Source organism: Pezoporus flaviventris, unplaced genomic scaffold (genome assembly GCF_033815535.1).
Source record: "Pezoporus flaviventris isolate CSIRO_AGI_PZ_B2104156 unplaced genomic scaffold, CSIRO_AGI_Pfla_v1 ptg000002l, whole genome shotgun sequence".
NCBI classification, from domain to species: Eukaryota; Metazoa; Chordata; class Aves; order Psittaciformes; family Psittacidae; genus Pezoporus; species Pezoporus flaviventris.
The window spans coordinates 26,460,662-26,485,947 of record NW_026892550.1 but is presented as its reverse complement, the minus strand read 5'-3'; the positions used below and the strand labels follow the sequence as shown (position 1 = coordinate 26,485,947).

General features: G+C 39.2%; 1 protein-coding gene across 8 annotated transcripts in view; it reads right to left on the bottom strand.

The window, feature by feature from the left end:
• The window catches only part of EXOC1 (exocyst complex component 1), a 37,872-nt gene extending 14,579 nt beyond the window's left edge, over positions 1-23,293 (bottom strand). For 3 of the 8 annotated variants that reach the window (XM_061473005.1, XM_061473054.1, XM_061473021.1), the window contains exons 1-10: positions 23,073-23,293; positions 18,425-18,558; positions 17,446-17,576; positions 7,354-7,513; positions 6,480-6,500; positions 5,527-5,714; positions 4,354-4,581; positions 3,984-4,116; positions 3,682-3,791; positions 3,116-3,169 (exon numbers count right to left, since the gene is read on the bottom strand). In XM_061473005.1, coding sequence (XP_061328989.1) covers positions 3,116-3,169; positions 3,682-3,791; positions 3,984-4,116; positions 4,354-4,581; positions 5,527-5,714; positions 6,480-6,500; positions 7,354-7,513; positions 17,446-17,576; positions 18,425-18,548 — 1,149 coding nt within the window. In that variant the 5' untranslated portion in view covers positions 18,549-18,558; positions 23,073-23,293. The remainder of the gene's footprint in view (positions 1-3,115; positions 3,170-3,681; positions 3,792-3,983; positions 4,117-4,353; positions 4,582-5,526; positions 5,715-6,479; positions 6,501-7,353; positions 7,514-17,445; positions 17,577-18,424; positions 18,559-23,072) is intronic. The other 5 variants (XM_061473031.1, XM_061473047.1, XM_061473041.1 and 2 more) reach the window with 3 other exon arrangements.
• Positions 23,294-25,286: the final 1,993 nt, after the last annotated feature.

Sequence of the window (25,286 nt, the reverse complement as noted above, 5' to 3'; positions counted from 1 at the left end):
TAGAAACAAAGTCTAGAGATGCAGATTGGAATGAGATCTAATATAATACGAAATCTGAGATATTACAGCTGTTGTAGGTACTGCATCTCAGTAAGCTTGTTCATTGTAAAGCTCTTTGTTTACCACTTCACACTAAATGCAAAGTACATGCGAGTGAAGGTACAATGACAAGCGTTCAATTGTTTCTGAAAAATTATAAGAGATTATGATGTTATCTTTCTAAGGAAAAAACTTAAAAGATGTTCCCATACAACATAAGACATTCCAAGTCTCCAGTAATCAACACATGGCCTAGGTGCTAATGATAAGCTTTATGCTACACCTCTGAAAGTCTACCCCAAGTCAACCTACTTTAGCCCACTTTGGCCAAGCCTTGGTCAAGTCTTAAAAACATCAGCTCACACGCATTCTCTCTCCCTCCCCACAAATGCAGGTACGCACACGCTATCAGTGAACATTTGAACATTTACTAGAGTTAAACAGTTTACAACATGCAGCATAAACCAATCCATTTAATAGCAAGCTACTAATTTCACTCTCCTTATGTTTTCTGGCTCCTGAAAAACGCTATCCTGTAAGTGAAGATCACATAATATTGGTTGAATAACACATGATTTAGCTTTTTTAAGCTTTTATTTGCTTGAAGTCGCAAGTTTCCTGGACAATTCCAGAAGCAAGCAAAGTAACACCACAGCTCAGCCACGTAGCAGAACACACAACCATTAGCCCTTGGTTAGCGAAGGGGAGAAAGTGATTTATTTCAAAATGGATTTAATATTTTCTGTAAAGCCTTTTTTACTGGGCTTGTAATAAATATAGCAACAGAACTCCATCTTAAGTATAGTTTGTGCTGTGGCAGCACAGTAAGATTGTCCTAGTTTCCAATTCCTGTAGTATAACATGCAGGTGTTTTATACAGGTCAGGTCAGGACAGAAGCAGCATTCCTGGGCAGTTACTTCTTGGATATGACAAGTTGGCAGAATATAAGCTACACAGTTAAAAAACTGCCTTTCCATGTCTAAGTTGTAACAGAAGCCAGTTTGCATAGCAGAGTCATAATTAAAGCAACGTTGTCTTACCCTTCCCTATTGTATTAGGTACTAATCAGTCTTTGATTAAAAAAGCCCCAAAAGAATCCAAAATACATTCAGATTATATATATACGAGACGAGTCTTGATATTATTTGTGAAAGACTAACATGCAAACATGCTTCTGTGCAAACATGCCAGCTTCTGAATAAAGCTTTGAATTCTACTTTGTAGAATCACAGAATGGTTTGGGTTGGAAGGGACCTTAAAGATTATCTAGTGCTTGCACTCTTCATAAAGCTAGATGACAAATCCCCTCCAAAGGTAAGTATCTCTTTCCAAGCCAGCTTTTCCACAGGACTAACCATTCTGGTTACCCTAAATTATGTCCTGTTCAACTCTGCTCCAAAATACTATGGAGCTTCAAGGTGTTCCTTCTCCATCTAATTAGCAAGCTTCCTCTCACTACACATAACATTTATATGATCTGTTACTAAATGATACTGCAAGTTTGTTATTAAAGTATTTCATAGTTTCAAAGCTTCAGGCTATTTTGCATTTCAAAGGTGAAAAGCCCAGAGTTGCCTTTGAATTCAAGGCTGAACCTGGTTGTTAAAACACAAACAAAACCAACACAATAAACAACCAACCAACCATAACAAATCGTTAAAGTTATAGACACACAGTAAGGTTAATCAAATATTATTAGGACACCATAAAGACAAGTACGTTAATTGCTAGTAACAGTTACTGCTGTTTTTAACACTGCAGTGAACAGCAATCCAAAGTTGCATTTCTGTTTAAAACCTTTAAGATTTACTCTCATTTTTATGTAAAGGAGATGAAGCACCTCAATCTTACAACAGCATTGAGTTTGTTTGCTTTTAAGAGAAAGAACAATTTCATACTTCCAAGATAATATATTTTGGCCAAAATGTCAATGCAACTTTGGTTTTCCATCTAATGAGTTCCAAATCAGAATATGTCTTGCTTGTATTAGCAGCTACTTAGACATCATGTTTCTGTTTGCCGTTTTAAATTAGAAATCAGAAAAAATAAAGCAGATAAAGATATGCTTTAATTTAAAGAAGTATTCTAAACAAACAGTACAACTTCAGATGTTAAAGTCCTCTAGTTAGACTTTTCAGAAACATGGACAAAAATCTGTTATGCCTCCAACACTTGAATCTGTACCTCAAAATGAAGAACACAGACTTCTTTTACAACAAGCAGAAATGCTTTGCAGAGGCTCATCTCTTGCAGCTAATGAACCTGCTTAACCTTACAGTGAGGTCACATATTTTATCTGCTCTATTTTATCTGATCTATTAATCAATACCTCACAGCTAATAGCACGCCAAAACTTTTCAGAGTGAGTTTATATGAAAGACAATGTGAGACCACTGTTAGTACCAGAATTTAGAAATAAATAAATTTTAAAATTCCAAATTGGCAATAGATTCTCTGAAAACTCTCTTTAGAAGTATTTCATCAAAAACACATAGTATTACATAGTAATAATCATCATCTTTTACCGTTTTTAAAAATAAAACCCTCAGAACAGAACATCAGCAAAGGCATTCTGTTGAACAGCTACTTTCATATGCAAGACAAATATTCACGTGATCTCAAATGCAATTTTCTATACAATTATCCATGATGACTCTACTCCATTTTCTGCACACAGACTAATACATGAAAACTAAAGCTTCTAAAACTTTGATTGTTTTAATATGCATAAAAATCAAATTATTTTTATTTATAAATATTACAATTTCATGCAATTGCAATATCTGTACAGTTGTTTGCATATTACAATTTCCTGAAAATATTTTTCCTCCGTACATTTCAATCTGTCTCTTAGCAATTTCTGGAGATCAGATCAGAGGAATGTTAGGTCACAAACAGATAAACAAAGTTTGAGGGCTGATAAAAATAATGGAAGTGAGAAGGGGCATAAGTCTGATGCTCTGCAATCAGAAAGGAAAAATTTCTTTTTGTAAAGCCAAAGATGCAGCTGCTAGTTAGGTAAGTCAAGCTCATAAAATTAGTTAGAAAAGCTTGTAACAAACCCAATGTACTCACTGGAACTGAAACAGAGTGGGACCTGTTACAGAGTTGAAGAAAGTTCTGAGCAAACTAATTGGAGATAAAGAGATACAGAAATTAAAAAACTGATGCTAAAAAAGACTTTAGGAAACAAGTCTCAGGACAGTGATTTCTGAATATTTCAAGATAATGCTCAAAAATCAAGGTTTAGACATTTTACTTTGTATGTTTGCTGAGGTTTTTCTATAGCCCTTGAAGTTCAGACAGTGAGAACTCCAACATTCTCTGACACCCTTAAAAAAATTCAGTGCTTTTCTTCTCAATTAATAAGCTTTAAAATTAAAAGAAATCCTTATATATCACATGATGTATCTAATTCAGACAGCAAATCCACTGAAAAGAGGTGCCTTTTTTTTTTTAAATGTAAGAGACTTCTGTAGGCAACTATAGCTTGGCATGCTTAGTAATATCTCTGCCTGAAGTGCTTCTAGCAGTCCATTCATTTACTGAGTATATTATAGAATATGCCCAATTTTAGGTGGATTGTTTTTCTTCTCAGCAAAAGCTGGTGACTGAAAATGTTAAATAGTAAGGAGTAATACCTGCTGGACAAATACGCTGTTCAAATGACTGGCAAGTCTCCGTGCAAATTGCTCACGCAAGTCACTAAACCGCTGCTGTTGCTGTTTCACTGCATGAAGCATATCATGTCCTAAAAACAAAAAAGAACTTCACAGAGTACAAAATACAGAGAAATATATTGTATATGTGAGCCAAAAGGATCAGAGGTCACTATTCTCTCAATCTACACAAACAAAACCAGAAACTAGTTGCACAGGCACGTATGATAAAGGCAGTACCATGGTACGTTTTTAATATTAGAATAGTTTAATAAAAACATTACCTGGACGAAGAGCTACATTCATACACTGTAGAAGGGCATCTGCTGCATTAGTGCAGGCCTCAATGCCTCGAGAAGATGTCAGATCTCCCTCCTGAAGGGCCTTTATATGACCTTTAGCCAAATCCATGTGATTCTACAAAATAATAGATAGTACTGTTCATAAGCAGGTTAGCCTGCTATGCTGCAGAACCAAGAATGATAAATGATTCCATCACTATAAAAACTTACTGAAGTTAGTGCAGTAATAGAACAGAAAAATAAACTCAACATTTTAAATGAACCTCAAAGGCAGTTGCTAAAGAGGGTAGTGACCTAAAAGAATTATATACCTCATATGAACAACCACAGTAAATGCAACAAAAATGCTTACCACTAAGAACTCTATCTCTGACAGTAGTTTCACATTATTTGTGTTGCTGAGATGAATTAGGTGGTTGCTTTCTGAAATCTGATCCATTTGCTCTTTTACACTCTGAAGCATTTCTTCATAACTGCTCAGCTTTAGCTCAATTTGGTCAACTTCCTTTAGAGCTTCATCCAGCAACTTCATCAAGATATTCACCTGCTTCTCCGAGGCCATAATTGACTGGATATTTGCCTGTACAGAAAATTAAGCCACAACATTTTAAGAGACATTTTTATATCTCAGATGCATTCCGAGATCTCCTTCTGTCTCTGTTACTTTCAAACACTCTCCAAAACTCTCAATGAGACAAAACAATATAAGCGTGTAGTACTTCTCAGTGTTACTAAACATAGCAGTTCCTTAGTCTATGACACTTCTTTATTCCATTAAGATATAAACCCCAAAATCTACTCAGTTCTTAGAACGGAAGTATTTATCTACACAAAAATAAAAACCAAACAGTAATCCCTAATACACTGGAACATTTTTTTGTTCTAGAAAAGCGCCTTAGGTGACAAGGTCACATTTTCTGTTGCAAGATGACCTATCTCTCTGACAACAGCCATTTTCAAAATACAGAAGAAACATACAACTTAACAGTTTGAGGAGATTGTTAACTGTTCCCTCAAGACTGTATCCTCTGCATCTCCTGAAGGTTTCCAATTGACCTCTAGAATGTTGGGTTGATTAAAAAGCAAAGTAGCAAACAATATGGTACTGTTACAGACAGCTGAATAGGACAATGTCATTACACTTTTCAGTGTTTCCTAATTACACCGAGAGCAATATTTTACGTATAAGAGATCACATCCATTGACAGGAACATCTGCTCTCTCCCTTCCTGCACCCCGCCTTTCAAGAAAGGTAATTCAAGAGGCATTTCAAAATGCCTCCCTTTTTTTTTCTTCTCAACTCTTCATTTGAAAACCTGTGACTCATCCCAGAAAGCCTGGAAGGTAAAGAGCAAAGTTGAAGATCTTTAACATCTGATAATAGAATGTAGCTCTGCTTAGGAGCAGATACACATTTAAGTATGTGACAGCACGTATTAGCTACCTTTTCAAAGAAAGCTACACAGTCAATATCAATGAAACAGTTCAACATGCTACCACACTGAATGACAGAAAAAATGTTTACCCCATCTAGCACTTGTAGCTCTCTTGATAACTTCTCTGCAAAGGCTTCAGCATTAGAAATAGCATATTCACATCCTTCCATCATTATTTCAATATCCTGTTCCTCTCTGGCATTTAACTCCTGGTATTCATCCACAGCTTCTTCATCACCTCCTGCTACACTTTGATTCTCTCCACTTGGAACTGATTCTTATGTAGAGAATGGAAATAAAAAACACTATCAAGGGCAGAAAGTCACAAGCATTTTAAGAGTTAAGTACATACTTAAGTATGTTCAACTGCTTTTAAGTAAATGAATCCATTAAAGAACTTTCCTAACAAGCAGCTGCCGCCTTTGTACACTTTTTTCAAGTCTCAGTCTTCCATAGGATTCATTAATATTTCCAGAACTGGTTCCCAACAGTGACGTTTTCTAAATTATGCAACACAGGCTAAATACAAATGGCCACCTTCCTATACTGCACATACAAAGAGAAATTTCATCTCAGGTTATTCACCTCTCATGCTGGTAATCAACATCAGAATATGTAACAGTGTTAGCTTGTTAGCAAATCAGTAGAAGTTAGATTCTCCTTTGGTAGACAGAACATAGGAAAACGTACTAAAGTTAATGAAGAAATGTATCATTGAATAACGATAATAATATCTTAATGCTCAAAGTAAGTCTCACAGGAGGAAGATCAGTACTGAAGTGAAAATTAATAACAATGTTGTCATAAACTATGATTTCTCACAGCAGTGCTTACTTTATTCAACAAGCCATTTAAAGGCTGACAAGCATTTACAGAACATTAATGCAGTCCAGCCAGAAAGTATTTAGGAAATTTGAAACACTTCTTTTATCTCTAACAATTTGATAAGCTATACAAACCATTATGGAAAAAAAAAAAAAAAGGCATTTTATTTAAGGAAAATTGCTTACAAAGCAAGATAAAGGAAAAAGGTGTTACGCACCTTCTGCAACTTTAGGCAGTTCTGAAGAATTACAAGGTATGGAAAAGCAGAGGAAAGGAAGCAGAGAATGTTAGCTAGACAAAGCATGAACAGTGGGTATATTTTTAAGTGGCAGTAAGTTTGACAACTTTAATATTGCACAAACTTGAAAAGTTAGAGGTTGGTTAAAAACAAATTTCAGTTAACACCAAGATACAGGAATGCTCCCAGTTCTACAGTTCGAATTCAAGTTCTTCCACACTAGCAAATCTAGTATTTAATATCTACAGTTTAACCGCTTTGGACAGACCCGGGATACGATACTCTTACTCACTGGGCTTTACTAAAAAATTTTAACTACTAAAAGATAATGTAACTGCAAAAGTATTTAACACAGCATGAGCAAACAAGATACAAAGCCTTCTCAGCAAATCTGTCACATAAACTGTAATAGGGTCCAGCAGAATTTAACACAGGCTTCACAGTTTAGAAAACTCATATAAACCCTCATAGCTTTAGCATGGTACTTCGTGGTAAGAAGCATCGCTTTTTAAAGTGCTTTTCTAATTCAGGAGAAAATGGGGACAAAAGCAGATTTGTTACACATTTAGACCCACCAGTTCTTGCAGGTATATTTTATATTGTTCAAGAAACTGAATAGCCTAGAAATACAATAAGTTTATCAATATTTAGAGCTTCATTAATGAAGTGTTTTGTCTCAGTCCTCTAACAGAAAAGCCATTATCTAGTTGCCTTGTTTATCTGAAGACTTTGAAAATATACAAAATTAAAACTGAATAGGAAAACCATCAGGATTAGGATTTTTATGTGTATCTGCTTTACATCAATAATTATTAAACTTTATTAAACTTAATATACTGTTGTAGACATTTACCTTCCAAAAGTTGTGAACTAACATTAGTAAAGTCAATTTTCTTTCGAAGATATCTCTGATTGAGTTTCCAGATACATGAAATGAAGGTGTTCTTTTCCACTGTGCTGCTGGCAACCCATTTGTACACTTTGTCAAAATGCAAGTCAAATTCAGGACTCTCCTGCAAAAGATGGGATATGTTACAGGCCCAACAGTCATATGATTCTCTGAGCAGCAGAGGTTGCTTACATATTTAGCTATTGAGAAGACAGGATAAAAATTAAATTACACAGTTGCCAACCTAATACACGAGCTCCAGCACCCTGATGCACCTTAATGAAGATGCTAAAACATTGAAAGTAAAAAAAAAAAACAGAATCCATGCTATGAAGACAATGTTTTGTCAAGCCAGAGAAGGCAAAAATAACACATAATACAGTGATCTGTAAATTTCAACAAACATTTGACAGTACTGTCTGCCCTGAAACACTGTCCTTAGAATGACTAATGCCTTGAGTTAGCATTCTGAAATTGAAAATGGAAGCTGGAATTACTGACAACATATACAACACAATTCAAGGAGACTTGAGGGGAATAAGCAAGAGAAAAAACATAGAAGCTTGATGTATTTTTATAGGTATGATACTATTTGACAGCACTGAACAGGACAGAAAAGACTATTTGGTATTTTAACAGTAAAAATCTACTACAGAAGTATTTTCTACTAGATTTATTGCCTAATGAGAACATTACTTTGATAACAATTGAATAAAGTACTTTCTACAGCTGCTTGTGAACTCAGTATGGACTGTAACTGGTAACAGTCTGTTTTAAAGATCACACTACAAGCATTTCAGGTTGGGCCTCCTTCTGATGAAAAATGTTATTGCCTCAGATACATATCAAATTCTTATTTACACAGTTTGTAAAAACTGCTATGGCTATTATTTATTTCTTACATTGTCACTACTATTAGTAGAAGCAGGCTGCACATGAAACCGTACATGATGAGAAATATTTCCTGTGCAACACAATAAAAGCAGTTCTGGTTTGTTCTTCTTTTCTCTGTAGCTTATATCGATAAACATAATTACAGCTGAACCCAGGACACATCCATTTCTGAACAAACAGTATCATTACATAACATTTGAGTTGTCTCAGAACTAGTACAAGAAAGGCCTGTGTCAAGAATTGCACAGCATCACCTTTGGAAATGAAAACATGATGCACTTATCAACTTTAATTCGTACATTTTTTTTAGTATGACAGAGTTTGTCATTCAACATTTGACTTTTGAAAGGAAATTTCAAAGTTATTCATTAGAATGGTATACACATTACAGCATATTTCTGGAAACAATTACTGAATTTTGTCTTGTAAGAAAAAGCCCTGAAAGACAGTATAATTTAAAATGGAACCTGTGGGAACTGCAAGCCGTCCTGTTTCTGCTATGTGGATAATTAACAAAGAAAAATGATTGCTGATAGTGCACCTGGGTCTGGAGCAAGCCAGGGAGTGTTTAGGTGCAAGGCTGGTCTGGGAAACAGCCTGAGGAGTGATTGTCTATAATGGAATTTATAGTGACTGAAAACAGTCCCTGTGATTGATGTGGTTTCTGTTTGGCTTCACAGCTCAGACCCGTATCTGTATGCTATATATTACCATGCTGTAGCGAATGAAAAAGAACTGAACAGGTTGTGAAAGCTCTGTGCATCTGTGTGTGTGTTTAGCCTCTTTCTTAATAGCGCTGCAAATGGTGCCCCGTGTGTGATAACTAGACTGCTTAACATCGCAGTGCCTGCATGATCCAACGGGGAATTTCTGGTACCGACATTCGCCTGTTAAAAGGTCAGCAATCCCCCACTGAATGGGGAGTTACAGGATTTCATTAAAAAAATGAGACAAGTAGAATCAGCTGAACAGAAATCATATTTGAAAGTTTTACAACAGATTTTAAAATCCTCTGGATATCGTTTGTCTGACAGACAAGTAATGAATCTTTTGTTATGGGTCAAAACAAATTGCAACTGGTTTCCAGCAACAGGATCCTTTCATTCTCAGATATGGAAGAGAGTTGGAGAACATTTACAGACTTGAAATTGCCTTAGTATGAAGGTTCCTGTTAATTTAATAGTGACATGGCATTTTGTCTATTTTGTGTTATCTAATTTACAACCTGTTGAGGATATAATTCAGAAACATGATAAAACAAATGATCAAAATACTGATAATTTGAAAGAGCAAGGACAGAAGGATGAAAATATCTTTTCTGAGAAGCCTGATGATCCTTTTGATCCTGGCTCCATCGATTCAGGAAAGAAGCCAAATTTATACCCGCCTCTGATGCCATTAAAGACATTCACATCGAATAGTCCTCATGCTCCTCAACCTACTCCACCTCCCTTGCTTGGTCTCTATAAAGAATCATTTGACCAGCCATCAGTTAACCAGAAGGTTACAAAAACATTTATGCAAAAATGTATGGGGAAAGCGATAGAGGACGGTGATTTTATTGGAGACATGGCTTTCGCTTTTCCTGTATTTTATAGAACAGATGGGCAGGGACAACAAAAACCGGTACTTGAAAGTATTCTGTACATAGTATTTAAGGAATTGAAAAATCAGTGATTGGAATTGAAAAAAATCAGTGATGGAAAATGGAATTCAAAGTCCTTATACACTAGGCCTGCTAGAAATAATGGCTAGTTCAGAATCTATGGTCCCATGGGACTGGAACACTCTAATGCGAATGATTTTGACACCTGATCAATACTCAGTATGGAGATTGGAATATAGTGACTTAGTGGCTTTACAGGTATTAGATAACGCTCAAAGAGGAATACCAATTGATGCTGACATGTTAACAGGCTCTGGGCAATGGTTACACCCTCAGAATCAAATTAATCTAAACCCTTTGGTATTCCAGCAAGCTGCCGTACGGCTGTTAAAGCCTGGAGGCGAGTACCTGAATTAAGAAAGAAAACTAGGGTCTCAGGAACCCTATGTGTCTTTTATAGACCGATTAAACAATGCTATACAAAGGCAGGTTGGTAATCCTGAGGCTGCTCGTGTGCTTTTATTTCAGCTAGCATATGAAAATGCAAATAGAGACTGCAAAGCAGCTTTAGCCCTAGTCAGGGAAAAATTTACAGACATTGCTGAGTTTATTAAAACATGTCAGGATATCGGTATGGAGACTCGTAAGGCTTCTATACTGGCTGCTGCATTATCGAAACTTAATATATATCAGCAAGGACGGGAAGGACATATTAATAAAATGTGTCCCAAAAAGAAACAAAAGCAGAAAGAAAAAATGCCATCTCAACTCTGTCCCAGATGCAAGAAAGGACATCACTGGAGAATCAGTGTAAATCTAAATTTGATAAGCATGGAAATCTTTTGTCAGGAAGCTCCAGGGGAGGCATGGCAAAACCCGATACCCCTCAAAACAACAGGGTTTTTGCAGCAAATGCTCCATCTCCAACCTTCCAGCTGCTGCAACAGGCAGCGCCAGGTTGGATGTGGCAACAAGTGCCGACACCAAATTAGATTGCTCCACTGTTAAAGCTATAGCTATGAATGCCTGGGGACCTTTACCAAATGGATTTATGGGGTTTTTGTTAGGATGCTCAAGTACAACTCCACGAGGAGTAAAAGTTCATCCAGAAGTAACAGATTCAGATTATACAGGAGAAATAAAAATTTTAGCATCTGCCTTAAATGGCAGTTGTAAAATTCCAAAAGGACAAAAACTTGCACAACCTGTTTTGATTCCATACTGTGTGCCAAAAGAAGAAATTAGCACAAGGAACACCTCTGGATTTGGAAGCTCTGGAAAAGCTGAGGTCTGTTGGACCCTGGAGATTAGTCAGAAACAACCTTTATTGAATTTGCAAATAAAGGATAGAGTCTTTAGTGGATTAACAGACAACTGGGGCAGATGTTTCGATTATTTTACAATCTCAATGGCCAACTGAATGGCCCTTTGAAAAGACTTTAGCGACTGTAGCCGGAATAGGAGGTATACAATCTCCTCTTAAAAGTAGTCAAGTCCTCAAAGCTACTGCACCGGATGGTGCTTTAGCTGACTTTCAAACACATATACTGCCAGTTTCTACAAATCTGTGGGGGCGAGATTTGCAAATGCAATGGAATTTATAACTTAATGGAATTTATAACAGATGGTGCAAATTTATCCTAACGGTCACTGATCTGAAGCCCCTGCTCAAACTTTCATGCTTAACAGAAAAACCACTTTTGGCTGACCAGTGGCCTTTAAAAGAGGAAAAATTGGAGCAAGCACATTTATTGGTTGAAGAACAACTGAAAGCAGAACATACTGTTGCATCTACTAGTCCATGGAACACACCTATTTTGGTAATTCCAAAGAAATCAGGGAAATGCCAACTTTCGCGAGATCTGTGTGCAATCAGTAATGTAATGCGACCCATGGGGGCTTTACAACCAGGTTTGCCTAATCCTACTATGATTCCAGCTGAATGGTTTCTTTGCATTATTGATTTGAAGGATTGTTTTTTTTACAGTTCCTTTGCATCCTGCAGATTGTGATCATTTTGCTTTTTCTGTGCCTTCAGTCAACTGTGCTGCTCCCATGCAAAGATATCAATGGACTGTTCTGCCACAAGGAATGGTGAACAGTCCAACAATCTGTAAGCAAGTAGTTTCCACAGCTGTATCACCAACTAAGAGTGCATTTCCTGAATCAATAATTTATCATTATATGGATAACATTTTGGTCTGTGCAGAAACAGAACAATAGTTAGAAACTACTGTTAATCATTTAACAGAAAATGTATGTTGTTTTGGACTACAAATTGCCCAGGAAAAAAAATACAAAGAATGTCACCCTGCAAATATTTGGGGTGAGTGCGAACTGAAAGAACAATAAAGCCTCAGAAGCTAAAACTGGTGAACAAAATCACAAATTTGAATGATTTACAGAAGCTCTTAGGTACTATTAAGTGGGTGCGTCCTATGTTGGGTATTACTAATGCCGACCTTGAACCACCCTTTGACTTATTACAAGGAGACTCAGACTTGAATTCTCCTCATCAACTTACCCCTAGAGCTATTGACGCTTCGAATATAGTGACTCAAAAAATTGAGATGCTACATGCAGATAGAGTGCATTTACACTTGTCGATTTCTCTGCTCATTGTTAATATGCAACAAAGGCCATTAGAAGTTATACATCAAATCAACAGTAACTCTGTTTACTTTTTGGAATAGGTTTTTTTACCACATACCAGGGAAAGACTGTGACAGAACAGTTAAATATGATTGTTGACTTAATCACCAAAGGCCATGCAAGGGTTCAATATTTAACAGGCCGAATTAACTGTAACAGACTTTCAGTTCCTTTTTGCTCAGTCTGCGTCTTTCCAAATAGTGTTAGCAGACTTCATAGGCAAAGTTTTTCATGGTACTTTGAAACATAAATTGCTAAAAGCTCTTTCAGATTTTGATATATAGGAGCGATTCATAGTTCAAATGCAACCCATCCAGGAGGCTAAAACCATGTTTGTTGATGGCTCTAGAAAAACTGGCAAAGCTGCTGTTGTTTGCTTTGAAAATGATTTCTGGCAATCCTCTGTTATACACATGGATGGCTCTATGCAGCATGTTGAAATTGCTGCAGTCTTAACATGGGCTACAGTTGTTCTCTGCAGAATCCTTAAATATTATTTGTGACTCAGAATATACTGGTCGACTGTTACCACACCTTTTAGGGTGTTAAAAGAAATAGATAACCATGCACTTCTTGACATTTTGCTGAAGCTAAAACATTGTCTGGGAACTAGGAATTGTTCTGTTTTTATTGGACATATTAGATTGCATTCCAGCCTGCCTGGCCTTTAACTGTGGGTAATGACATAGCAGACTCCTTAACTGTTAACACTATGCAGTTTACTTCTGCAGCTATTTCACACTCCTTTTTTCATCAGAATGCCTTTGCTTTGAAGAAACAGTTTAACTTGTCTTCTTCTCAAGGCAAGCAAATTGTCAGGTCATGCCCTGACTGTCAGTCAACAGCTCAATACTCAATTGCCATGGGTGTAAATCCTCATGGCTTAAAGCCAAAATGATATTTGGCAAACAGATGTTACACACATTGCTTCCTGTGGTGCCTTTAAATATGTTCATGTGTTTGTTGACATATTTTCACATATGATTTCAGCCTCTGCCCATAAAGAAGAGAAGGCTTGTGATGTTATCCAACATTCAACACGTGCATTTGCTATTTTAGGAGTTCCTTCCCAGTTCAAAACTGATAATGGCCCTGCATATGCCTCATTAGCTTTATCACGATTTTTAAAGCAATGGGTTGTCACACTCATCACTGGTATTCCCCACTCCCCTGCAGACCAGGGGACTGTGGAACCACACTGTTCTGAAATCCATGCTACAAAAACAAAAAAGGGGAAATATAGTCCCTCAAGAACAATTAGACAATGACATCTCTACACTGAAGTTTTTAAACTGCACTCAGCCTTCCATGAATACTCCTGTCACTGCAGTACAATGACATTTTGGCTCTGACAGCCTGCCTTCTGAATGTGCTAAAGTGTGGTATGGGCCTGCAGAACTGGGAAGCGCCTGTGGAACTGATAACCTGGGGGAGGGGGTATGCTTGTGTTCTGCTACCTACAGGTCTGTGATGGTTGCCTGCAAAGTTTGTCAAGCCATACCATGAGCTGGACAGACAAATTGAAGAAGCTGATGCCTTAGATGCAGGAACTTATCTTGAAGACCCCAAGCAGAATGAGACAGAGAAAGAGAAAAAGGAATGATTTGCAAAACATCACTTGGGGGCGACTGAAAAGTCTACATCAAACTGCAAGTACTATGATGAGTGCTGTAGGCGCAGAGCCCTCTCCAATCAATACTTTCCTACCTTACTTAGCAATCATCGCAGCTAATTCTGCTATAAATACATGCAAATTAATGAAGTCTATAACCAGACCATGTTTAATGACTCCAATATGTGTGCTTGCAACGTTGCTATTATTAGAGGCTGTGATTTTGTGTGTAAACCACCTGTATTTACTAGCCAGTTGCTAATAAGAAACTATACCTTGTATCGTATGGATTTGTCACTTGTAAAAGAGATGTTAGAGTGTGTAAATGTGCAGTAGCTGCTAGAAAATGCTAAGGCAGAAGCTAGAAAGATCCTAGCACATCACAATGGTAGTGTTATAAAGCAGGTAATGGAACGAATTAACAGGGTGGGAGAACATCACTGGTGGGAAATTTGCTTTGTCTGGTCCCCCACTGCCACTAGCATCTTCAACAAGCTGCTGCACCCTGTAGTAGTTATATACTGTGTCATGGTTTAAAGCCAGTCAGACAGCTTGTTCACTCACTTCCCCCTCTTCTTGCCCTCCCCCTACTCCTGGAGGGACAGAGAGGAGAATCGAAAAGAATGCAACTCCCCTGGGTTGAGATAAGAACAGTTTAGTAACTAAGGTATAACACAAATCACTACTGCTACCACCAATAATAATAATGATAAAGGAAATAACAAGGGAAGAGAATACATCACCTCACCACCAGCCAACTGTTAACTCGCCCCCCTCACATACATACATCCATATACACACACAGACCAAGAGAAAGAGATCATTTTCGTTTTTTTTAACCCTATCCTGACTTTGCACAGCACTGCACCAGCTACCAGGAAGGAGAAAAATGATGGCTGCTGAACCCAGGACATACTGCTAATGTAAATCTGTGTGCGCTTTGCCATGGTAGCGACTTGTTACTGGATAAGGCAGGTGAAACTGCATTGACAACGAGGTGCAAGGACTGAGGCTGGCCAAATGCCTCCTACCATAGTCAAGAGCAAGACTAGGTCGGCCTCTGTGTTTGCCACCAAGAAGAAGCTTTAGCTCCGCTGCTGTCTGCAACCCAGTAGGCGTTGAGTGGTGGGGACACATGCCATGCCAGACCCTGATGTGAAGGATGGCTTCTTCTGTTATAAGAGGGCCATCCAGGAGGGAAGGGCAGGCCAAGTAGCCTGCGGCTGGCACAAGAGATGATTTAGTCCAAATCCCCTGCTCAAGCAGGGTCACCTAAAGCAGGTTTCATCACCCTAACAGTAAAAAAGCAAAAGTTAGCATTAGTAACTATTATAATTAATAATAATATAATCAGTAACTATTGTATTTGAACCTCCCATCCTTAAATGCTAATGTCAAGAAACTGCTCTTGAGTGATTTAAGACTCCTTAAGCAGAGAAGGGGATAAGGAAAGCCAAGGACTGTGTCTTTGGAAGTAACAGCATCTATCTCCAGGTTCCCAAGATTCCCAGTACGTCTGGCCAACCCATTGGTGAGACCTTGTCTTTGGAGCCTGGACAGCACTGCTTTGCTTTGCTTTTTGTCCATGTCATCTGGAGACTTGTTAAGAATCAAAGCCAAAGTGCTCACCACCTTCATCGTGCAAAACAAAAAAGGGGGAGATGTGGGAACTGCAAGCCATCCTGTTCCAGCTATGTAGATAATTAAAGAAGAACTGTTGATAGTGCATCTGGGTCTGGGGCAAGCCAGGGAGTGTTTGGGTGCAAGGTCAGGCTGGGAAACAGCCTGGGGAGTAACTGTTTATAGAATGGAATTTATAGTGACTGAAAACAGTCACTGTGATTGATGTGGTTTCTGTTTGGCCTCATAGCTCAGACCCGTATCTGTATGCTACATATTACTATGCTGTACCAAATAAAGAACTGAACTAGAACTAGTTGTTAAAGCTCTGTGCATGCGTGCGTGTGTGTTTAGCCTTTTTCTTTACAGATGCTGTAGGACCCTTAACCTGAAAGAAGCAATTCTCCAACATGGTATTTAGGAACACCAAGGAAAATCTAGAATCTACCCAACAAGTATATGGATAAATGACAAGGTATATTTAACCTACACTTGGGGAGGGGGAAATCAAAGAATTTCCAACTTCATAGTTTTCTGCATTATTCTTCCAAATCACCAGTTAAAAGAACATAAAACCAGACACAAGAGGATGGAGAATTTTCACCTCTGCCTGTTTGTACATCTTAGAACACCACCTCAGGACTGTACACCTTCCAACAAATAGCCAATGTCAAGATTTAGAAAAAAGATTATAAAAGCTCACCTTCAAGCTTATATGCTGCTCATTAAGAATGGTTTAAGTGTCCTAGCAAAAAACATTACATGTAGCTGAATGTCATTAGTAAGATGACCATATACTTTTTTTAAGACTTGAAAAAGTACTGGTCCTTAGCACAAACACTCCACAGTGACTGAGGGATCACTACAATAAACAGGTGTCGTGGTTTAAACCCAGTCAGGTAATTCGTTCGCTCACTTCCCCCCCTTTCTTGCCCTCCCCCTGCTCTCGGAGGGACGGAGAGGAGAATCAAAAGAATGCAACTCCCACGGGTTGAGATAAGAACAGTTTAGTAACTAAGGTATAACACAAATCACTACTGCTACCACCAATGATAATAATGATAAAGGAAATAACAAGGGAACAGAATACAACACCTCACCACCCGCTGACCGATAACTCGCCCCCCAAGCCCGACCAAGCTCCAACCGATACCTCCTCCAACCCTGCAGTCCCCCAGCCCTTCCGGCTAACTCCCAGTTACATCCTGGGCATGACGTGCTGTGGTATGGAACACCTCTTTGGTCAGTTTGGGTCAGGTGTCCTGTCTCTGCTTCCTCCCGGCTTCCCCTCCTCCCTGGCAGAGCATGAGGCTCACAAAGTCCTTGGCCAAACCAAAACATCTCTATCAGCTCTGTTCCCGAGCCGAAAGTCAAAACACTGCACTGCACCAGCTACCAAGGAGGAGAAACATGACTGCTACTGCTGAACCCAGGACAACAGGACAGATATTCAGAATATTGCTATTCAAGCATATCTAGAGTACTCTTACTCAGGTTACCAGGGTTATATCCTTGGAAAAGCATAAGCAGCACAGGAACGTATCATGCTAATTCCCAATTAACATGTTAGCAATCTAACCTTTACAGCAGTCAGAATCAAGGAATTTAACTCTAACTTGGAACCAAAAGGATGTTCTGAGCAGAGCACTAAATAAAAAACAGTTACACATACTTTAACAGCATCTTTGGCATCAACAACAGCAAGATCTCGAAGTGCCCATGCAGTCTGCCTTTTGTAGAAATCTCCCTTGTCAGATTTTTTCACTTTTACCACATTCACTTGCACTGGTCGTTCCGTTGTCACTGTTAAATGAAGTAAAAGAGTAATTTCAAAATGCACAAGTTATTTCAACATCTATTTCTGCTGTTCTTCAACTTCTGAAATTGGTTATCTGTGGGGAAGTTTTCATAATATTTATTTGATGAAAATAGGCCCTTGGAAACATTTTCATCCCCATATCCACAGCTCAGTTTAAGTCTCAGTCAACCAGATATACATCTCTATACACACGAAGTAATGAACCCAATTTTCAGATGCATCATTGATACAGCAGACCTCAGACCATGGCCACATAACTGACAAAGCACAGAGGTAATTGGAGATTATAGTCAGAATAAAAACATTTTCTGGGATTTCTCAGTCAAAAAAATATTCTAACAAGCTGATTTATTGATAGATTGACCTAAAGCACCTTATCTTTTGAAGAGATGGAACAGAATACACATACACTCAAAAGAGCATTAGAATTCAGTTCAGTTACTGTGCTTTTCCAGAGCCCTCTGCCTCTGACTCTAACCAGCACTCTATATTGCATTTTGTTTAGGCTGATCAGCCTAGATACCTAGCAAATCCCCTCTTAAGCAGTATATAAATGCTGCTTCAAAAGCCTACCAGTCCCACACAACTTTGATTCTTTCATTTAAAGTTACAAGGAGATCTGAGAATGAAAGTACAGGGTTTTGTTTCTTTTTTAGTAGAAACAATAATGGAAATATAAACTACAACTGATTTTCTCCATTAGCAATGGGAAGCACCTGTTTTATATAGGGCAATAATAAATACTGTAAATAAAGCTAAGACAATTGCACTGAATAAAAAAAAAAAAAGGAAAAGGTGAAGACAAGAAATACAGTGTGCTATTACTATGTACCTGTGGCACACAAAAAGCAGTTTCTCTTCTTTTTGCCTGCTTTGCACACATTCACAATGCTCAACAAGCGTTCATCGTTGGGAGTGAAAATATCCCTCTGTAAAGCATGCTTGATTGCAGTCATTTTCACTTAACTGAAAGATTTGAAGAAGTCATAATACATTCAGTCACATTTAGCAGAATACCCACCACACCACCACCAGTCATTTACTTATAGCAGCTACAGTTTTCTGGAATTAAATTTTACAGGTAACTGAATCCAAACAAATATGACTTAGGTAGCAGACCAGCCAACTTTAGGAAGAAGTCCAAGATAAAGCTTAACATCTTATTTCAGTTGGACAACTATGATTTATCAACACTAGAATGATTCTTCCATGTAATTTAATAGAGAACAAAAAGCTTCTTAGTAGTAAAAGGGAATGTGAGGCATGGACAAAAAAAGTTGAAATTAGAATCAAAAGACTCTCACTAACTAGTGGAATTTTAGAATGGGTATGAAACCCAGGGATCCAGTAAAGATCTCTAAGACAGGTGAACCAAAAAAAACACACAAAATTTGACAGGGATGACCTTAAACAAAACTTAAGCTCCAGAATCCATCAAATATACCTAAACCCTTCAGTTAAATTTTCAAGAGTCTGATTCAAGGTTACATGCTGGGCAGACTAATTTGAAAACAATGTTCCGTTTAAAAGGAGAAAGCGTCTCCGTCTCCCTGCTTTGCAAGAAGATTTCTGGAATATATTCTGGATACAGTATATCACAGCAGTCATTCAATTCACCATTCAGATGCCACAATTTCAAGTCTAACAAATTATTACTTTTGAGTCTTTGTGTATCACATACATATACTAATTGTCTTCTGGTAGAGGGAAAAATCTGATTGAGGATCCATGTCCCTGCATGCTTCCTCACTCCTTCCTCCCTTGATATTGGAAGAGAATTTCTAAATTAGTACTTTATCCCATATTCTGACAACATTCCCAAATATCCTACTCAAAAATCTTTCTTAAACCAGAATAAATACATCACATTCTGTTTGGTGGCAAATATAAACCCCTAACCAAGCAAATAAAAACCTCAGTGTACTAGAGTCTTCTGAGGTTTAATACCTCTGTAAAGAACATCTGTGGTGGATATCTATTGCCAAATTCATCACTACTAATCCCTGGAGAGTTACTAGAAACTTACTATTAACATATGAGTGGCACTGTGTGTGTATATATATATATATATATACACACACACAGTGTTATAACTTTATTCAGCAAGTAGGCAATACTTTATTATTATTATTATTGATAAAAACATAAGACATTGCAGAGGATCCATGCAATACAATTAAATAACTTTTTTCTTAAGTCAGATTTATCTTCTGGATATTGAAGTTTCTTTCATAAAAGCCTCCTTATAACAAGAACAATTCCTGGAAGACACACACTATGGGGACAGATACACAACTAAGACAGTAAATCTTTGAGCCTCTAAAAATACAGCACTGTGTTTCTTTGTTTTGTGTTTTAATGTTTTGCAAAGACCTGTTTCCCTCTTTCTGCCACGTACTTTTAAATGTAACAGGCTGTTCTCTTTATCTGCAAATGAGTGTCTGTCAATTGTTACAGTAATGCAGAATAAAGAAATGCATCTTTGTAGGTGGCAGAAATGTCAGCTTCAGGGTCATTCAAATCTAAAAAGGCCACCACCGAATTTTGCAAAAATAAGTCAGTTACGTTTGACTAGGTTGATGCCTTCTCTTGGATGTATGGACTGGAACTCAGGAACTGAACACTAATTATGGAGTTTCTTCTTTAGCAAGGAGTAACACGATATATAAAAAAGACAAAGTAATCACATACACTTAGTAATAAATGCAGAGATTTCTTCCTGGAATCAAATGCTGACCTTAAACCTTGTAGTCTAACCAAAATCTAAAAAAAAGCAGACTTTTGCTGAAAGACAGTAAACAGACATTATTTCACTCCTGTAGCCTGTAACAGCAAACACAGGAGATTGTACAAGGCCACCAAGGAATGCCCTTGACGCCTTCTGGTACAGTGGCAGACACAGTTTAATGTCACTGACATAGCTGCACACCTGATCAGACCATCACACTGCATAAATGAGAAGCATCTGCCAGTAACAGCAAAAGTACTTTCCTAACACCTAAAAGTTTGCTTTCTAGTTTTTCTCTCATTAGGAATAGAGTTTTCAGGTGATTTCTGGGAGCCAGAGAGGTAGAAAAGGAGGCAGAGATTGGGGGTGGGAAGAGGTGGAACTGGAGATGTTCACAGGGTTCCCCCTTCAAGCGATGAATCTCTGCAGTAACAGCAGCAGGAGAAAGTAAAGGGTGAAAAGAAATAGCTGTAAGAAAAGAAATAGCTGTAAGAAAAGAAAGCTGTTCAAATTTGTGCTCTAACAAGTGGCTTGTTTAAAAAACATCCACTGAGAGTCCCGATTTTCTTTGGCAATGCCTCTAAGTATGCAACACACTCAGATGAAAGCATTTGTACTTCTAAAATGTTCATTTATGGTGAAGAATTTGCAGAGGTAAGACAGGACCAACATTAAACTAATCATGCACCAAACAAGAATAAAATGCCAAGGAAGTCACAAACTTCTGAAAGAGACATACAAGACGGATTTCAGCATAATCACCTGGCTCCCTAGCAAAGCGCAGTCTAGTCCCCGCTAGATCCAGGGCAGAGGCAGGGGGGGATGAATGACATACACGACACAACATCACCCAATACTCAAGCTTGCAGAGCTCAATCAAATAAGAAAAGCCAAACCAAACCAAAAACAAAACCCTCACCAAACTCAAAAAATTAAGACATTAATAACATTCACCCAATTCAGAACAATTCCTCACACTACACAGATTCTAGGTAGACTAAAAAAAAAAAAAAAAAAAAAAGAGCAACACTGTGACATCACATTTCAGTGGTTTTATTTAAATACAGAAGTTCCAATATTAGCCTGAACTTGTGTCTCAAAATTCTACAGGGTTAATAACAGGATTAATATACAATACATGGTACATTGCCTGATGCTCAGATGATACGTGGAGTTAAATTTTAGGTTGCATTTTTCTCTTTTGGATGCCTGGGCTGCTCCCTCTGACAAATACATAGTAAAACTAAAAAGGTTCTCTTGGCACTTGAAACTAAAATGGTGCTGAATTTTCTTTAATGTCCCACTATACCTCAGCTCAGGTGGCCACCACCACATCTTTCATTTTAGTGAAGATTAGTAACCCCAGGGTGTTGGGAAAACAAGGCCAACACACCAAGCTGGAATCAGTACTGTCAAGTGTATAGATGTTGGGGCATCCAAAGAGATGCTGTTTATGTGACAACCTCATGGCAGTGTAACACTCCATAGCTGCTGCCTAACAATTTTCTTCCTCTTTCATCAATTGCTGGGCCCACCTTTTGTTTCCCAAACTGCATCATGTTATCATTCCTGTTACTCTTCAACAGGCGTGTAAGATGAACACACAAAACACCAACAAGGTGCTGCACTTCAGAAACATCCTCCTGATTTAGGATTTTACTTTCTGCTCTAAGTCACATTCAGACTGCTGCAACTTGCTAACTCTCCCACATCACTGCTACACAAACTGTTTAGGTTGTGGAGAATGCACCTTTCCCATAAAACAGAACACATTAAATCTGAGATCAAAGATTTGGTCTGATGTACAGTCCAACTTCTGTTACAAACTCAACCACCTTCAGAACGTGCCAGGACCAAGCACATCATTAAGTTCCTCATACATGAATCCCACGGTCCCAAAGGAACACAGAATTAAGCATAAGGAGCTAGAGATAAAGCTGCTTACTCAGAAAAATGCTTCAAGAGAGCCGAGACCACACCAGACTCTAAGTCCCTTTACATATTTCTGCATCTTATTTTCTTTTTTCCAGCATTGTTACTGACAAGGGCTCAGCTACATGAAATCTATCAAGGAAACGACATCACAGACTGTGGAATGTGATATGACAAAGATACGACATCAAAACTGAGGATGTGCAGGACATGCAATCGTGTCTCTATCGGGCCTCTCCAAAAGCAGATAAAATTACAAATCATAACAGGTCCTTGGCCAACCACCATCAGGAATTCAAAAGTACACAGCTCTGTGTGCAAAAGGAGTACGTGTAGGAGCATGTGAGAAAGACAGTGATTATTGTGCTGACTTGATCTGTTCACAGCACACTGGGGCACAACTGATGACTTTCTGTTCCAGAACACTGGAACAATGTCTGCATGTTCCTGAGGAGGTGAGATTGCTGAGTATGTGAATATCCTCTGTGGCTGCATAGTCAAGATCCTTGACTGTAGCTATAAAAAGGACAAGAAAAAAAGGAATAACCGACTTCAGCAGATCATGCACTGAGCCCGTGTCTTTCAGTCCATCGCAAAAGACACAGCCTGTCCACGAAACATACGGGAAGGATTCTACACAGCAATCTGTTAAAACTACTTAGTTAGCACTGTTTAGCCTCCCTCAGCATGTAAACAGGAAAACATGCTATTCCTGCATCCTGCCGGGTTACAGCATGAGAGCACAGCCTGCCTGTAACATCCCCTGGAATCAATCAGCCAAAAGATTACCCACTTAAGAGGAAAACTCTTTAAGAGTTACTTATAGCACCGGCGGCCTCCCACGGGCCCGTCCGACAGCAGCTTCACGGCCTCCGAGTCCCGCAGCAATCGCCCCAGAGACAAGGCTCCGCGCAGCCGCCGGCGGGAGGCAGCGGCCACCACTGCTCCACGCCGAGCCCGGCGGCCCCGACACGGGGGAGCCGCGCAGCGAAGCGCGTCCAAGCGAGCCCCGCGGCGAGCCGCCACAGGCGGGGCAAAGGCTGCCGGAGGCACCTCGCTCTCAGCGCGGGGCCAAGGCCGGACGGGAACCACCAGCCGCTCCGCCCGCAAACACCCAGCACCTGAAGCGGCCCAGAGCTGCCGCTTCCGCTCACGTGACGCCAGCAGCGAGACTGCAGGCTAGGAAGCCCATAGAGCTCCCACAGCGCCCTCTTCGGAGAGGATGAGCGTAACGCGAGGTGCGGCTCCGTGGCGTGAAGGCGGAGGGCAGCGGCTCGGGGTTGAGGGTGCCGCAAAGCCTTAGAGCAGGCTTTGCGTTGTGAGCCCTGAAAGCGGTGCCGAGCCGTCCTGGGCACTAAAAGCGTGCTATGGGGTTGGGCTGGAACGGTAACACCGAGAACTCCCGAGCTTCTGCGATGGTGAAAGCACCTCGGAGGTTGCTAGGCAGTGCCGTGGTGAAGGGTGATCCTGCTTCTTTCCACTGCGGCTGGGCGTGCCTTCCTGAGGCGGCTCCTGCCCGACTCCAGGGTGGGCACCTCCCGTATGAAGACAGGCTGAGAAAGCTGGGGCTGATCAGCCTGGGGAAGAGAAGGCTGCGTGGAGACCTCATAGCAGCCTTCCAGTATCAGAAGGGGGTCTATAGGGATGCTGGAGAGGGACTCTTCATTAGAGACTGTAGTGACAGGACAAGGGGTAATGGGTTAAAACTTAAACAGGGGAAGTTTAGATTGGATATAAGGAGGAAATTCTTTACTGTTAGGGTGGTGAGGCACTGGAATGGGTTGCCCAAGGAAGTTGTGAATGCTCCATCCCTGGTGGTGTTCAAGGCCAGGCTGAACAGAACCTTGGGTGACATGGTTTAGTGTGAGGTGTACCTGCCCATGGCAGGGGGGTTGGAACTGGATGATCTTAAGGTCCTTTACAACCCTAACCATTCTATGATTTTAAGAGCAAAACTAACATCCTTTCAACTTGCATCTGTGTTCTCAGCTGACCTCATGGCAAAGCTATTATTATATTGTATCTTTTAGGAGACAAGCCTATTCACAAAAGAATTGGAGGTATACTGGGGGTTGCAAAATGCATTCAATACATTACAATATGACAGTAGCTTAGGATTTCAAATGACAGTGAAGTCCATCTCTGATCAGGTGCTTTAATTCGATTTGGTCACAGCATTAATATAACTTTCGTGAAAAACATTCAAATTCTGGCTTTCCTCCTAAGTAGAAGCACCCTTAGAAACTGGCAGCCTTTGATGCTAGGGATAATTCAGAGGGAAGCATTACTCTGTGAGTAGTGATCATGAAATTTAGGACTTGGCATCTAACCATGAGAAATTATGTCCAAACCTGGCTGTAGCTACTGGTACCCACTGCTGAATTCAGTTAGAACTGAAACTACCTTCCAGTTCAAACTTTGCTGTGGTGGAGGTTCCCCACACCATCAATACTTTTAACTCATTTTTAGTGTTATTAATGTAAATTAATATAGCATTTCTTCTGTGCTTGCATGCAGAGTTAAGGCTGAAATCATTGCATATTACTTGAACTGTTTGATATATTCATGTTAATACATAAGCATGTCTTTAGGGTATGGCTGATAAAATGTAGTAGCCAGGCCATGACCAATAAGGAACAATAGAAAATGTCTTTTCCAAGCAATTGTTACACAGTGCCAAAATGTAGATTTTTTTAATATGTAAAACTGTGTTTTCTTCATTTCTGTAAATTTTTTCCACTTGGCTGAAGGTATTAAACACAACTGACCAATGGAGTCTTGCTCAATGTACTTCTATTTTCTGATTTAGAAATCAATCTGCCGTATACCCCTACAATATATAATTTATGAGGGCCAAGGTTAAAAGAGGAGTTACAGTTTGGTAATTTCTCAATTCAGCCACAAAATGTAACTGTCTCTGGCTAGATCTATACTGGATCTAGACTGGACAAGGCAGCCGTAAAAGATTGGACAAGATTTCTTAAAGCTGTGTTATTACTCAAACCTCTCCTAATTTCCTGTATTTAGCTGTTAA